The sequence below is a fragment of the Carlito syrichta genome, unplaced genomic scaffold (genome assembly GCF_000164805.1).
Source record: "Carlito syrichta isolate Samal-C Ts95f unplaced genomic scaffold, Tarsius_syrichta-2.0.1 Scaffold300181, whole genome shotgun sequence".
Classification (NCBI taxonomy): domain Eukaryota; kingdom Metazoa; phylum Chordata; class Mammalia; order Primates; family Tarsiidae; genus Carlito; species Carlito syrichta.
Window position 1 is genome coordinate 121,888 of NW_007244277.1, and position 17,071 is coordinate 138,958.

The 17,071-nt window shown below is 35.5% G+C and overlaps 1 protein-coding gene across 1 annotated transcript in view; it reads left to right on the top strand.

Moving 5' to 3' along the window:
• LOC103256986 (transmembrane protein 56-like) overlaps positions 1–14,634 on the top strand; it is a 76,423-nt gene extending 61,789 nt beyond the window's left edge. The window contains exon 7 of the mRNA XM_008054729.2: positions 8,884–14,634. Within this exon, the coding sequence (XP_008052920.1) occupies positions 8,884–9,202 (319 nt within the window). The 3' untranslated portion in view covers positions 9,203–14,634. The remainder of the gene's footprint in view (positions 1–8,883) is intronic.
• Positions 14,635–17,071: the final 2,437 nt, after the last annotated feature.

Genomic DNA, 17,071 nt, shown 5'->3' on the forward strand with positions numbered 1-17,071 from the left:
CGCTGCCCAGGCGGGTCTTGAACCCGCGGGCTCAGGCAATTCACTCACCTCAGCCTCACAAATGCGCGGGATTACAGGCTGAGCCACCAAGCCCGGCTTCTGATTTTCATTTTAAAGTTCACATTTTCTAGTGGCAACAAATACCGTCAGTTGCCTCTCTTGGTGTGACAAGCCCACTTTGTTCATTTTTGAGACACCTGCCAAATAGCTCAAGCAACCATAGTTTATTGTTTTTTCATGTAAAAATGGTGTTCTCTGGAAAAATTAGGTATTTTAGCTTACAGTTCAAACCATCACCCAAGAGTTTTTCTCCAAACAACCACTGTCCTGTGTAGCAGAAGTACTTTATGTGTATTTCCCACATTATCATAGAATATTACCACAGAATATATTATAGTGGAGAAAAGCATTCTGAAAGAGTACTAAATGATTGCAGTTTGTTGTAGGATAAATTATACACTGGAGAAAAAAATTGGGGTTAGAAGGCTGTCATGCAACTCTTAGTTGTGCGAATGAATTCTGTCATTTCATTAGTTCATTGCATTAGGGGATAGAGAGGTGACAAAATAGAAAATTTGAAGGAAGAAAAATTGAAATTGACAAGGGATAAAAATAATTAGAGAATAGTGACGAGTTTAAGACAAATCCTGTGTTGGACCTGGAAAAGTGATAGGGAATTTAGGAAGATTCAAAGAGCAGGTGATGAGTTTGGCTTGGAGATATTGGAAAAGAGGACAAATAAGGTTAGGTGATATTTTAAGCCATGAGAAAAGATAGTATTTGAAGATGAAGTTGAATGTCTAGAATTGGGAAATAAGAGAAGAAAGCATAGATATATTGGAAGAATCATTTAGAAGTAGTAGAGGAACCAAAATAATATTGGGGTGAAGGGCAAATTTTCTAAAATTAAGTTCCCGAACTCCTAACTTTCCAGGGTAACCTGGAATATTTATTAAATACAAATATTTACATGCCTGAAATAATTATATTTGCAACCAAGATATAAGCAGGGTCAGCTCACGACCCAGTCCCTGTGTCGAGTCCCACAAACAGTACAGCATCCAAATCCTTACTGGAGTTTTTCCAAGGATATCAACAAAGATCCGGTTTGTTACTTAAAACAAAACTACTTAAAATTCTCTTCATTCCTCTTGAACTCACAATATCTTCTGGACCCCGACGCTTTCAGACAGTTCTCTCAAACTTCTCAACTCCCAACTCCTCTAAAACGCAACAAATCAGTGCTATGTGAGTTTGATTCTTCGCTCTCGCTCTCGCTCTCGCTCTCCAGATAGTCCTCCCTCTTCTTTACAAGTGTAAGGTAGACCAGATAATTCCCATTTTTACACTATTTGTAGTGAGTACCACACTTTTATACCTTTAGCTCCCAGGAAACTAAATGGAAAGGCTCAAATTCCTTTAGAAGGGCAGGGGGAGGAAGAAATTCCCGATAACCAAAGGCAGGATTTTATCTCTGCAGTTGGGAGCAGATTATAAACGTATTCAATTTACTATATTTTTCTTCACGCCCATCTTAGTAATAACTGTAGATGGTAGGTAAAAGAGAGTGTTCTTCTCTCCTTCCTTTCCACATGCATGTCTTCTTCCCTCCTCCTCCCCCTTTCCTCTCAGTATACATCTTCACAAACCGTGTTAGTCTTTATTTGTTGGAATGAAAGTGTCCTAATTAGGAAAGAAGAGGTGGATTCTAACAAAATAAGTGATCTTTTGCCATGGGTTCTTTCCTTTTAAAGAAACAGACTTACAGACCAGGCGCTGGTCAGTTGGGAAAATTGGCAGAAGTAAATACAGGGATTCCGTAGTAAAGCCACAGGACAAGTACTTTAAGTCTGGGCTTATGGTTAATCATATTTCCAGACAGCCAATATTTTGGAAAGCGCATGAAGTGCTTGGAGAACAGGAAGGGGTCTGGGCTAAGAATAGTGGAGGACTTATGGCACGAAGAGAAAAGTTTGGAAAGACAGTCGGGGAGACAAGTTAGACTACTGTAGCATAATTTTAGGAGATAAAGCAGACAGGGCTTGCTTGCACACTGGAGGAACAGTCTGAGATCACATAACCTGATTTGGATGATTAAGTCAATGACGATTTCATTTATTAAGATCAGAAGGATCCAAAGAGAAACAGGTGGTTTTCTGTTGCAGTGGTCTTCATGTGAGGACAGAAGTCTGGACAAGGAGTAGGGTATTGGTTGTAGGCATGCTACATATTTAAAAATTTGTGGTTTGCCAAGTGAAGATGACAAACAAGAAATTAGAAATAAGGAACCATGAGTAGAACTTAAGAGAGGATTTGAAGCTAGAGATTTGTGTCATCTGTATACGCAGGGTTGTTGAGCCCCTGCAAATGAATGAAATGACCTTGGTACAGCATACAGAAGGAAATAGTCCTTAGGAAGCATCAAGGGAAAGGAGGAATAAGTGAAGACTGAGGCCATGTAGTTAAGGAATCAAGAGGAAATGGTATCAGGGGAGTCAAGGAAAGAGAGAAGGAAGTATGGGGGTTAGCAGTGTCATGGTCACCTGGGATGAAGACTAAGGTGAACCTATTGTCTTGGCTATGAGGGATCCACTGGTGACCGATGTCTTTTGTAGAGAGATGCAGTTATATTATACTGGGTTTTGGAATGTAGTAAGAATGTCTCTGAATGTGCTGTTGAGGCATCTTTTAAAAAAGTTTGGCAGAGAAGAGAAGCAGAGAAAGAGAAAGGTTCATATTAGGAAGAATTGATCATGTTGGTGAGAGAGAAGAAATAATCAATTTATAGGTGAGGAACTTTATGGAGCAAGGAAAAGGAGATGGTTTATTGAATAAAGTCCCGGAAGGTGAGTGCTCTTCCTCTGAGTAAAAAGGTAAAGGTACCTGAGTAGAAATTTTGAAATCTTAGAGTCAGAATTGAAGGAATTCATAGTTGAATACCATTGACTTTTGAACATGTGTTTGAACTATATGGGTCCACTTATACATGAATTTTTTTTCAATAAAAAGCATACTGAGTGTGCCTTCCTTTCCTGCCCTCCCCTTCCTCCTCCTCCTCCACGTACTCAACATGAAGATGAAGACTTTTATAAAGATCCACTTCTGTTGATTGAATAGTAAATATATTTTATCTGCCTTATGATTTTCTTAGTAACATTTTCTTTTTTCTAGCTTACTTTTTAAGAATACAGTATATAATACATATGACATACAAAATATATGTTGATCAACTGTTTATGTTATTGATAAGGCTTCTGGCTAACAGTAGGTTATGAGTAGTTATATTTTGGGGAAGTCAAAGTTATTCATGATTTTTAGCTGTTAAAAGAGTCCGTGTCCCTAACTCCCATGTTGTTCAAAAGTCAACTGTTATCTCAGTAATAGAAGAGGCTGGTTCCTCCAATGGGACTGAGAAGCAGAAGTGAATATGAAAGGGAAGTGACTTAAGTGGCAGGACAGGCTTGGACACAATTGTCTGGAGAATATGGAGTTTAATAAAAGGATTGTCAAGCGAATTTAAGAATTCAGTAGAAGTTCAGATCTCTAAAATTTTACATTTGCTCCATTTATCTTACTATATCAAGATAGATGGGTTATAATAGTTATTTACTGAACTCGTAATATGGAGAAATTCTTACAATATATCATAACAACTTCACAGTACAAAGGCGATACTATCATTATACTATTTCAGAGGAAGAAAACTGAGGCCTAGAGGTCAATAATGGAGAGGGAGGTGAGACCACACGACTGCTAATAATGGAGAGGGAGGTGAGACCACACGACTGTGGTACGGTAGGCTTTGAACCCTGGCAATCTGACTGCAGAGCACTGTATCTGTTCTTCATATCTCACTGTTCTGCCTAAGGAAAGCTGGCTTGATAAAACATTGGAGATAGGCAAAGGGTGGGGTAGATGAAGTGTCAAGAGAACTGAGGGTGGTGACGTGTGTTCTGAAGGTAAATTTGAGTTCAGATTAGGTAAGCAAGGAAGTGAGAGTATGGAGGCTGACAGGAATTTGAAGGTTTGGAGGTCAAAGAAGAAGTTGGGTGCAATTGGTAAAATGCATATGGATAGTGTGTGATTAGAAAGGAATGGGTTATTTGAGGTATATCCTTTCTTGACTAATCAAAGCCACCCAAAGAAATGAAATAATCAGAGAAGGAGAAGAAGGGAAGTCTTTGGATAAGAAAAGACTGGAGGATAGGGATATCTGAATTAGACCATGGGATGCAGATGCCACTGTTTTAATGATATTTTTCCTATTTGCAGTATTATTGTATTAATTTGACTACTGCTATCTTAATAATTTCTCTTTAAATTGACTATCTTGAATAATTTAGCCCTTTTCTTTTTGTCCTACATACACTTATAAACTGTAGTATATCTCTTATACTATACATTATTTCATTTGATTTTTAATTTATCAATAAAATAATTTCAGACTTTTTGACTGTTAACTTTTAGTTTCTTAGGTTGGACAATTTTAGCTTGATCATGAATATTAATATACATAGATATATTTTACTATCTTTACAATTTAGCCTCTGAAATGATGTAAAATTAGGCAAGATGTTTTTTTTAAGGAGGAAAAAGTAGAATGGTGCAAATACTAAACTTTTAATAAACAAACCTTGTTTTGGAATAGTTTTACATTTACAAAAAAGTCACAAGATTGGTACAAAGGGTTCCCATATACCCACTCCCAGTTTTCTCTATTGTTAGCATCTTATATTAGTATGGTACAATTGTTACAATTAACAAACCAATACTGATAAATTATTGTTAACTAAAGCCCATGCTTTATTCAGATGTCCTTAGCTTTTGGCCATTGCCCTTTTTCTGCCCCAAGATCTCATCCAGGATGCAAATTACATTTAGTTATCATGTCACTTAGGCTCCTCTTGGCTGTGACCGTTTCTCAGCCTTCCTTGTCTTTGATGAGCTTGACGGTTTTGAGGAGTGCTGCTCAGGTGTTGTATAGAGTGTCCCTCAGTTTGATTCATCTGATGTTTTTCTCATGATTACAGTGGGGTTATGAGGTTTTAGGAGGAGGACCACACAGGTAAAGTGCCATTCTCATCACATTATATTAGAACTGCATGCTATAACATGACTTATCACTGTCAATGTTAACCTTGTTCACCTGACTGAGGGTAATGTTTGTCAGGTTTCTCCATTGTTAAGTTTCCACTACCCATCTCCCCACGACCCTTCTCACTAATACTGTGTTCTTTGGAAGGAAGTCACCATGTGTATTAGTTTGCCAGGGCTGCTATAGAAAAATACTACAAACTGGGTGACTTAAATAACAGAAATTTCTTATCTCAGATTTTGGAAACTGGAAGTCTAAAATCAAGGTGTCAGCAGGGTTGGTTTCTGGTGAGGTCTCTCTCCTCATGTTGTCTAAGGTGACTTCTCTCTGGGTTCTCACATGACCTCTTCTCAGTGTTCATGGATGGAGAGAGGGAGAACTTTAGTATTTCTTCCCTTTCTTTTATAAGGATATACAAAGACATTGATCCTATTGAATTAGGCCATGTTTTTCCTCTGTTCTTGTACTAACACAACAACAATCAACAAAGAAGACTTCTGTGACCCCAAAATATGTGATGATTTCTTCCCATTAAAAGTTCGCAAGCAAAGCAATCAGTTCTGTACCAGACACCAACTGAGTATCCTCCAATTCAATTCTGAAACTATCTACCTAAAGAGAGTTTCAGATCCCATAGGATGAGGGCTCAGTCCCCAAGACTTCCCCCACTATCTCAGACAATAGTTGCACATTGGACCTCTAGGACTTCTGACTGGCTGCCAAGTTGGGGTTCCCACAACTCCTATTTTGGGTTCAATTAATTTGCTGGAGGAGCTTGTAGAACTCAAGGAAATGTGTTTACAGCATATTATAAAGGATATTGTAAAGGATACAGATAGAGAGATGCATAGGGCAAGAGACAGGAGAAGTGATGTGAGGCTTCCATGCCCTCCAAGAACCTCTCCAGGAGGTTATCCTCTCCAAACACAGTTATCTTTGGTTTTTGTGGAAGCTTCATGATGTCAGCATTCCTTCCACAAGAGTCTGGGGCCTAGACCCACAATCATATGGGGAAAGATTAGAGTCCTGCTTTGGGGCAGGAGAAAGGACAGCAGGAAAATGTCAGAGAGATTCTGTTTCCTGAGGCCCTAACATACTCAACATTATAACAAAAAACTAACTATGGGAGTTATGATCCAGGAACCGTCGACAAAAACATAAATATATCATCACAGGACCCCACTCTTGTGACCTTATTTAACCTTAATTACATTCTTAAAGGACCTGTCTTAAAAATGGTCACATTGGAGCTATAGGGCTTCAGCATAAAAATATAGAGGGACATAATTCAGTCCATAACACAAGTACGTATCCTATACTTGAGGAGTAGGGGTCTATGCTTTACCTCTTTGAATTATTTGCAGTTATTCTGAACAAGAGATTAGTTTCTTCTTCATTGATTTATTTAATCATTTACTTATTTATATCAGTATGGACTTCTGGATATTTATTTCATACTTTAAGTTATAATCCAATAGTATATTATTTATATTTTTGCTCAAATCTTTACAGTTTTTGACCTTGAGAGCTTTCAGGTAGCTTCTATGCTCCTTTGACATAAAGGAAACATGATTTTGTATTTTGTACCCTTTTTAACTTTCTGGCACTGCACAATATTCCAAAAGGTTCATATTGTATATTCTCTGTTTCCAGTCCTAGAATTAGTCATTCTCCAGTAACCCTGGTTCCTTTTTCTGGAGAATGGCATTAGAGAGCAAGATGTGGGCACTGGGTATGCTCATTGCTACTGAGACATCATTGTTTCTATGCCCTCCCAGATGACAGAACTTCAAAATATGCTAACCTGTGCATACATATGTGTAATAATTTTTTAATGCATCTATCTATATCTGTATCCACCTATAACAGTATGAGTTCATACTTTTCCAGATCCAATCCAGATTCTCATGAAAAAAATATAGCTTTCCCACCTTGCTTGCCTTTTCACTCCAACAATGAGAAACCTGGTTCCCACTCTTCCCCATCAAACAAATGTACATATTTGTTCAATCCCAGTATACACATATAGTGGTTTCAGAGTTGCTTACTTGTTTCCTCATGAGACAGTTTTCCAAGTAGAGTACAGTGCCCTTTTACAGTTTATTTTGTCTTTCAGTCTCCACTCATTTTCAGAATCACTTAGCAACACTTTTTACCCAGCTCCTTTCAGAGACATTTTGTCATATATCAGTAATACAGTTGGATTTCTTTTTGTCACAGTCTGCATTGCATCTTGGCATGCTCCAACCTCCTAACTGATTTTTAAAAATTTGCATTCATCAGGACCACTGTGCAATTCTGTGGGTTTGGAAAAGTGTATAATGTTTTGAATCCACCATTACGGTATTATGCAGAGTAGCTTCACCACCCTAAAATATCTCATGTTTCACTGTTCATTCCTTTTTCTGAATCCCTGGAATCCACTGGTCTATTTTCTGTCTTACTAGCTTTTCTTCTCCAGAATATCATATAAATGGAATCATACAGTATGTAGGATTTTCACACTGGTTTCAGTCACTTAGCACTTAAGATTCACTCATGCCCTTACATGAATTGTTAGTTCATTTATTTTTATTGCTGAATAATATTCCATTGTATTTATGTACTGCAAGTTTATTCGTTCATCTACTGAAAGACATTTTGGTTGCTTCCAATTTGGGGAAATTATAAATAAAGCTGGCATAAACATGTGCAGACCATAAGTTTTGTGCAGACACAAATTTTTTAATCAGCTATAAAAATGCCTAGGCGTATGATGGCAGGTTGTGTGCTATGAAGATGTTTAGCTTTATGACTGCTAAACTGTCTTCTAAAGTGGCTGTATCATTGTGCATTTCCAAAAGCAATTAGTGTTTCTGTTGTTCCACATCCTTACCAGCAATTCTTATCATCAGCTTTTTGGATTTTAGTTATTATAGATGTATAGTAGTATCTCATTGTTTAAATTTGTATTTTCCTAATGACAGACAATGTTGAACATTTTTCCATTTGCTTATTCCCATCTGTATATATTTTCTGATGAGGTTTGTTAAACTCTTTTACCCATATTTTTATTGGCTTGTTTTCTTATTGTTGAGTTTTAAGAATTCCTTGTGAATTTTATATACAAGTACTGTATTATCATATATATGTATTATAAATATTTTTCCCATTATGTGCTGGTATTTTCATTTTCTTAACAGTGTCTTTCACACAGCAAGTTTTTAATCTTAGTGAAGTCCAACTTATCAATTTTTTCTTTCGTGGACAGTACTTTTGTATTTTATCTAAAATTCATTCACCAAACCTAAGATTAGACAGATTTTTTCTTCTATAAGTTTTATAGTTTTACACTTTACATTTAGGTCTATGATCCATTTTAATATAATTTTTGTGTAAGGTGCAAGGTCTCTGCCTGAGCTTACTTTTCTGCATATGGATATATAATTTTGCAGTTTGTTGAAGACTTTTTTTCCCACTTAATTACTTTTACACCTTTGTCAAAAATCAGTTGAGTCTATTTGTGGGGGTCTGTTTCTGAGCTCTGTGTTCTGTTCCATTTATTTATTTGTTTACTCCTTCACCAATTCTATACTGTCTTGATTACTGCAGCTTTATAGTAAGTCTGGGAAATGGGTAGCAAGTCCTCCAACTGTGTTCTTTTTCAGCATTCTAGGAGATTCTAGGCCATTTTCCTCTCCATATAAATCTTAGGAGGAGGGTGTTTGCTGAATTTTAAAAACAAAAAAAGTAAAAATGGCTAATCCTCAGAGATGGAGTGTGTGATGTTCCTTTAATTTTTTTCTCAGGTGGTTCTTTGAAGCTCTGAAGTATCGGAAATCTTCCAAAGCTAACGTCATCAATGGAGTACTCATGACGGTAGTGTTCTTCATCGTGCGGATTGCCTCGATACCTCCTTTGTATGGCTTCATATATTCCGTGTATGGAACAGAACCCTACATAAGGCTGGGATTTTTAATCCAAAGTTCCTGGATCTCTACTTGTGTTGCTTTGGATGTGATGAATGTCATGTGGATGATCAAAATTTCAAAAGGGTGCATCAGAGTCATCTCTCTCATCAGACAAGAGAAAGCTGAAAGTAGCCTTCAGAATGGAAAACTTGACTAAAGATATGCTCCTGATAAGCGAACTTTATTACTACCTGGCATTATATCTGCTGATAGGATGAATTATTGGCATGTTTTTGTGCTTCTTTATTAATTATAATTGTTATCCAGGGTTTCAGTGTCATTTTTTACCTTTAGAAAAGAGAAACTAAAATTTAGTTCCCATTCCAAGATTTATTTTCTGCTTTTCTTCTGCATTATTTATAAGCATCGATAAAATCTTAAAGGTTTAAATAAAATATTGTAAATATAGTGGTGAATCTTTTCAGACATCACTTAACCTGCATTGGTATTGTTCTCTGTGAAAGATGGCTATGATGATTTGGTACACTTGGTTTTATGCCACCAATTTGGCTAAAAGAACGGGAACTGCTTGTAAATCTGGAAATAGCTCTTAACATTTGTTGTTCCTTACTATGGCTGTCAACACCTGTGTAGGGTTTTATTTCTAAATTTTTTGCATGTTCTTTTTCTTAGGCTATTTAAAAGTGATATATTTTTCATTTCAGATATGCAATCATCTATTAATGATGAAATATTTCACCACTTTGGGAATTTCATTAGTTATGGAAAATACTTCCTGCAATTTAAGATTTTTAAAATTCACTTTATTATTTCCAATATTATTTTGCATTTCCAATTATTTATCATTTTATCAAACTATTGCTTTTTTATTTTATAGCAAGGCTTAAAACAGATCTGATAGACCTCCTTAAGAGATTAATTTTTTTCTAAAAATGCATGATGATAGATAACTACTTAGGCTCATAGGAGGAATCATTAAGAAAAGCTTTAACACTGTTGTCCCTACCTGCTTCCCTTATACTTTCTCTGTGAAAATATATTATTTCTATTTGTAAAATCTTCCCTGAGTTCAGAACCCAACATCATCAGTACCAAAGTCTTGTGCAATATATATTTATTATGCTCCTGAAATAGATCTCTTCTTGATGAGACCCCAACTGCTACAAAAAAAATCAGTATTTATATTTTACTCATGATTCACACCTATGCTTACATAATCAGCATTTTGAGTGATTGGAATTTCTATCTTAAAGGATAGGAAGAAAAGGTAATTTAATCTAATTATTCTGATTATCAAAATTATTGACTGATTATGTGAACTTAAATGACTGTTGTCTCTGGTTGTATGTGTGTTTGCTTTTGCTTTGGTTCTTACATCCAAAAATAGAGTATATATATTTATCTATTATTGCCCTTATTTATTTTTTCAAGTACTTGATTTTAATAATTGTTCTTAACAAAGAGAGAGATTTAATTCAACTGGTGGTGAATACTTGAACTTGACTGAATTCAAACCAAAAGTTCTAACCCATTCAGTTTTTCAGTTTGAAGGAAAATGTTCGACTTACTTTCCTTGTTCGTGTGATGATGACGATGAAGGGATTAGCGGAATATAATCAGGACTTTTGATTTGATGTGATGTGATTTGGTTATTCAGTGCATATAGAGCCTGATAAATTTGAGGACATTTTAAGAAGATAATGAAATCTCAATCAATAACTAAATGATAAAATAAGATTGATTGGCTTATACTAGGTACTTTTGTTTTTGAAATACTTAATTCAAGTAATGTAAAATATAATAATTTGTTTTTAAAGCACCTAATATTACATTGATAATTTGTTACTAAATTTGGTGCTGTGTACATCATTGGCATTCAAATATGTATTGGTTATCTAGAAAAAGTAGGAAAGCAACTGATTTTATCTTGTTCTTGCTCTTTTGCAAGAAAGGTGACTTTTTAAAAGGAAAATATATTTTAAAACTATTTTGGAAATTCATTCCTTTAGAAAGAAATAAACCTTGAAATAAGTATTTTTGACTCTGGATATTTCTATAGTTCTGAACACAGATTTTAAACCCACCATCAAAATGAAGGCAATGTAAAGCTATAATATTAGTAAGTCTCCATGTAGAAGTGTCAGTTTTTATAGCTACTGTTTCATGCTTAAACCTTCATTTTTACTTTCATTAACATTACCTTTCATTCGTTAGCTCCTCACTAAATAAGTATATTTAAAATATCAAAGTTTTGAACTAAGGGTTGTTATTCCTTTAGTCAGCAGTTCTTACCTTATGCTGGCTGCATGACAGTTAATTCAACAGCCAGATTCAGTATCCCAAAGTAGGTTCTATATATTTCCTTATACAACAGACATGAAGTGGAAATTAGACTACAAACTGCCATGCTACTTAAATCTGACCTTTACAGAGGTATACGTTTCTGTTCTGTGATTGTATCCACCTACTTAAAATACAAATAAAGACAGAAACTATCATTTATTAAACAATGAATTTTTCATTTATTAAATGATAAGCTTTTGCTAGATATTTTAAATATTAAATATTTTGACTACATGGATTAATTTAAATGATTCTATTAGGCATTCTAATATTTAACAACTCTGTTAAAGCATTTATAGAAAATAAAAGCAAATTGTTATAAATTTTTAAGCAATTCTATTTTTGTAGAAGAGATTAGTGACAATCTGTAATTATAAGATGTTTGAATGTATTGTATTCTAAAAATAAAAGTTCTTGTGAAACTTTAAAAGAATGAAAAAATAAATTAGTAGCATGCAATTCATAGATCCTGCATTAAATTCTTATTTGTGAGAATTTAAGAATTACAGAGTTTGCATTCTTGTGTCCAAAATGTTAAGGATTATTTGCATTAATGTAAAACTCAAAATGGAGTTATATGAGTACAAATCAGTTAGCTCTTGCTTCAGTTATATTTTGATGGCTGTAGCCAGTTGAAATTAAATTTTCATTCCAATTGTTTGATTTTGTTATTTCATAGACTAGCTCTATGTTAAGAGAAGTAGCAGTTAGGTTGTTCCCGCCCTTAGGAGTGACCCTGATATATTATGGAATACCCTGGACTGTCTTAGTTTTATCTAGTTTTTAAAGCTGCCCAATTTATAGGTGTTTGAATCAAATTATTTTCTCAATTTTAATAATTTGACCCAAATCAAATGTTTGCTAGAGTGTCAGTTTTCAACTGCGTACTTCCTCTGAGGCACACTGGGCTCATGGAGAATGGTTTTCCGTGGTGTGAAAAGCTGCTCTGCTATTGGCAGCACCACTTGTTAACATGCTTTTAGAAGGATTCTTGTGGAGATAGAGAGGGGAAAGTATTGTAGTGCATGTGTTTTTTCTGTGTAATTGTCCAGGGAAATAAATATGTTCCAAAAGAGGGTATCGAATAATATTACAAATTTTGTTTCTATAATAGGTTGCTCGTAACTCCAAATATATAAATGTGCATTTGGATTGGACTTAAGTGGTTCCTTCTGTTGGATGAAATGGAAAAGTCCACATGTTTGCTGACATCATTGATTATACTTCATAGAAGTTTATATTTTTGTATGCATTAGGGATTCTATAAGAAACAGACATATAATTTTATCGGAAGAGTGGCACAGTGTTTCTCAACAGATACTTGCCAGCACAGCAGTGAGACCTTCCTGTGTCTCTGGGCGCACACACACCCTCCTAGCCTTAAATATTGCTGGTGACAAACACATTAAAGCTACTGAAAATGAGTTCTTATGCAACATACGTGTGAAGGGTATAGGAACAACAAAAAGGTAGCATGACCTAGAGTTAGAAGAGACATTGAGACTACTTTTCCCTTAAAAGCCATGATGATCTTCCCTCAATCTCGAAGTTTTCTTCCTGAATCCTTCCAGCCCTTCCATCTCTTCTTCTAATACCCCAAAGACTTCATCAGCACTTCCTTCCCTTATGCCAACACTTTTCTCTGTCAACTTTTGAGACCTCCCCATGTATATGTAAGCTTCTCAGTTTCATGATAAATTTAAAAGTTGACAAATATGTTCTCATGGATAAAAAGCATTGTAGTGAATTGAAATTGAACTCAGGCTATACTTTCTTAAGCAGCTACAGGAAGCAATTGAACATTTAATAATACCTGTTTACAACATGAGGCAAAGCTAATAATGTTAGGGTTCTATTAAGAGACGTTTTCTTGTAATCTCTTGTTTTCTGGAACTGTTTATCAGTACAAGCTTGGTAACATGGTTCAGCAGGGGATTTACAGCAGGCATGTGAATTATCAAAATGTTCTTTGTAGACCCCATGAAAGGACTACAGAGGAACTTATGAGGTGTGGCTCTGGCTTGTGGCAGAATTATTTTAGAGTCCTACCCTTTAATAGGGCAAACTTTTTTACAGTAATGTTTTTTTGAAAGCATATTTACCAGCAAATAGGTTACTTAGCTTTTTCCAAAGTACAACACCCAAGGTCCTGAACCCCACCCTATTCTAGACCAGACTTTATACAGTTGCTTTGATAAGAAGTCACATTTTTATTGGAAGATGTTTTGAATAGCAGTGAAGAATTGAAGGCAGATCCTAAGGACTGGTTTGTTTGCACTGAAAATGCCTACACAGCAGGCCCTATACATTAGAACAAAAATAATGAGAAATATTTCTAAATCTTGAAGATTTATAAGTACAATACCACGGCTGAAAACTCGTTTAACATTCTCTGTATATTTTTTTCTTTATGAAACTCCTTCTGTAATTAAGTGTACATTAGGGTTATTTGCTACTTCTTGATTAATGAAGCCTAAAAATATAGCTGTAATTAAAATACGCTATGTATTTTTTCTGTTCTTGCCTGGATTGTTTCTGGTATGATTATGTCTACATTTTACTTAAGGAATTTTGTTTGGATAATACTCTCACCACCTTGTAACTAGAGTAAGTTATGAGATCTTTTGGTAATTATTAGAATGTATAATAATGATATTTAGACAGATTTTTATTTGAGAAAGCTACTTGAAAACTGCAACAAATGTAATAGCTATAGTGATTCATACAATTTTTTCCTGAGATTATATAATATATAATATTTAATTGTAAAGATTTTTTGAAAGTTTTTCAAAGTACACTTAATAGCATTTTGAGAACATATCTTTTAATTTATTTCCATAAGGTTGAGGAACTTTTATTTATAGAATGTAAGACTAGGTAATTTATAAATCAGTATTATTAGAACTTAACAGTAATTAAAATAGCAATTTAGTATTCTTTAGGTTGGTTCCTGGTTGGGCTTTGTTTGGAGGGATAATCAGTCTTTTTAAGTATTTCCATTAAAATTTTGAAATGTTTGTATACTTTATTTGTATATGTGACATTTTAAATTATATGCAAGTTCTAAGCAATAATCTGCATGTTACTCAAGGTTGGAATATTTTGTCATGACAATTTTATTTAATACGAATTCTAAGAATGATAAAATCAATCCTATAAATCACTCATTTCCCCCTGCCCATGAAAACTTTGAAATTTTCTTGTACTAGAACACTACTATATTGTGGTGCAAAGCTTTGTATTTTGTGGAAAAAGTTAATAAAATCACAATTATTTAGTGCAAAAGTTTGTCTGCAAGGTGTATACTTTACTAGTAATTAATTGATGGTAAAATTACTTTCCTCAAATCAAATAATCTCGTCCAGTACCTGAATTCTAAAGGTAAGATTTTATTCCAGATGCTTCTAGACATTGTTTACACCCTGCCCTCTCTTTCTCCCCAGTGAGGTCCCAGCCTTGTAGCATAACAGGAGTTGCAAACATTTTAGTCATGGTTGTTAATGGAAGGAATGGTGCTATCTAATCAACAGTCTCTTTTAGATTAAAACTTTGGCAGTTGTGTTTTTAATCTCCTTACCTTTGTCCCTTAGGCCTCTCATGTGGTCTCTGGTGTTTTCTGCCAAATGTCTTGGCTGGAATTCCTGCATCTCAGATTTCCTATGGTCTTAATCTTGCATCTTGGTCCAAGAATATCCAGTAGATCAGGAAGCAGAGCACTAATTGAATAGAATACTGAAGTGGTTTGGCATTTGGAGAGTATAATGAGTCATGCCTCAGAACATGCCTAAAATGTTGTGTCAGGACTGGCAAAAGAACAGCTGAATTTCAAAATGAAAATAGCAGTCACAGCTGTCAGTGGAGATGGTCCACAGGTAAGGTTACAAGTATTCAGAACCACTTAAAGCAAATGTGAGTGGGGTCTCTCTCCCACACCTCAGGCTGTTGCAAACATGACTTGCCCTCCAGTCTAATAGAGAATCCCTCTTACAGGAATTCTCTAGTCTTTTCCAAAATCTATTTACTGCTTCCTGTCCTTTTTGATATCCTTCAGCATGCACAAAATAAGTGATGTGGTAAATTAATAATTTTTCCTCATGCTACTAATTGATAATCTGATAGGTGTTTCTGGATTCCCCTTCAAAATTGGCCTCTTCATCTAAGGACTGTGCACACCACCCTCAATTTGAGTAGCTGTGCCCATGTCATTTTTGGCACAGTGCTCCTAGATTCTCCCTGCCATAGCCACACAACCCCCTCCTTCTCCTACCTCTAGCTAAATCCAATCAACATATCTAGTCTTGTTATTTTACCAGATCATAGACTTTATCAGCAGAAATTACCTGAGCAGAACTTTCAAGGGAGACCTATGTAGAGAAATGAAAGGTAATAGGGACGATGGACTGTATTTGTATTAAGATAAAGGTCAAGGGTAGGAGGAAATTTGGAAAGAATGCCACAAAAGGAAGGAGGAAACAACTTCAGAGAATAGGAAAAATAAACTGCTATCTATATGCATTGCATTTTGTATGACACCAACTTATCAAGCAAATGAAAATAGTAAAACTCTTATGCCTTGTATCAGAGTATAAGAAGTTTTATGATTTTTCTTGGAGTCTGGTTTGATGGCGTGCACCTATAGTCTCATCTACTAGGGAAGCTAAGGTGGGAGAATGACTTGAGCCCAGGAGTTTGAGTCCAGCCTGGACAACATAGTGAGATTCCCTCTCTAAATTAAAAAAAAAAAAAAGTTTTATGACTTTTCTATGCTATAGTGTAATATATACATATTTATTACATATACTTCTCTGCATAGGTGTTTGTAGGTACGTGTGTATATACGTTTGTACATACACATATCTATCTACACATGTTCACTTGTGTGGGACATGATTTTTCTTACAGTTTCGAAGCTATGTGTATCAAGAAGAGGCATATTTTACCAGTGTTTCTCCCACTGCCAACAACTAGATGCCTCTGCAGAGGTGGCTCGAGTAGGCAGCATTTGTGAAGCAGTGGTTCTGGCAGGCTGTCCCAGTTTGCAAGGGGCCACAGTCCTACTCTGCCATAGTTACCAAAAACCAAACTATGCCCAATACTTAAACTTCCAGGAATAATTTGTGTTCCAGGCAAGCTCATCTGAGAGGTTTTAGAGGACAAAATGAGCAGCTCTCAAAGTATACCGTATTGTAGACAGAAAGGTTGTATGCATGGATGAGGAAAAGAGGGTAGATTTGTTTGACTTGTAAATTGGAAAAGAGCAATTTGAAAAGAGTGAGGTGCCTAAAAACCTCTGGTAACCATGAAGAAGTATCTTAATTTCTTGGAGTGTTAGTTTTGTTGTCTGTAAAATAATATTTGAAGTATCTCTGACATTTCTTCCAACTCTCCCATCCCTTTAGCAAGCGCTTTAATTTGAGATGAGGTAATTAGGAAGGAATAAGTGTAGCGTTGAAAGTTAATAATGTGATCTAAATGACATTCAAGGGAGAGTCTCAGTGTCAAACGAGAGGAATGGGAATATAGAAACTAGAAAATTGATAGACAAACTGGTCAAGGACCTGCAAAGTAGTTAAACCTGATGGTTGGCCCAGGACAAGGAAATAAAGGGGTGAACCTGATAAATATTGCAGAGAGAGAGAGACAACAGGATTTTGAAGGACAGAATCTGACTCAAATAAGGCTGAGAAGAGACAGATGTTGCTGGGTGATGATGTCAGAATGT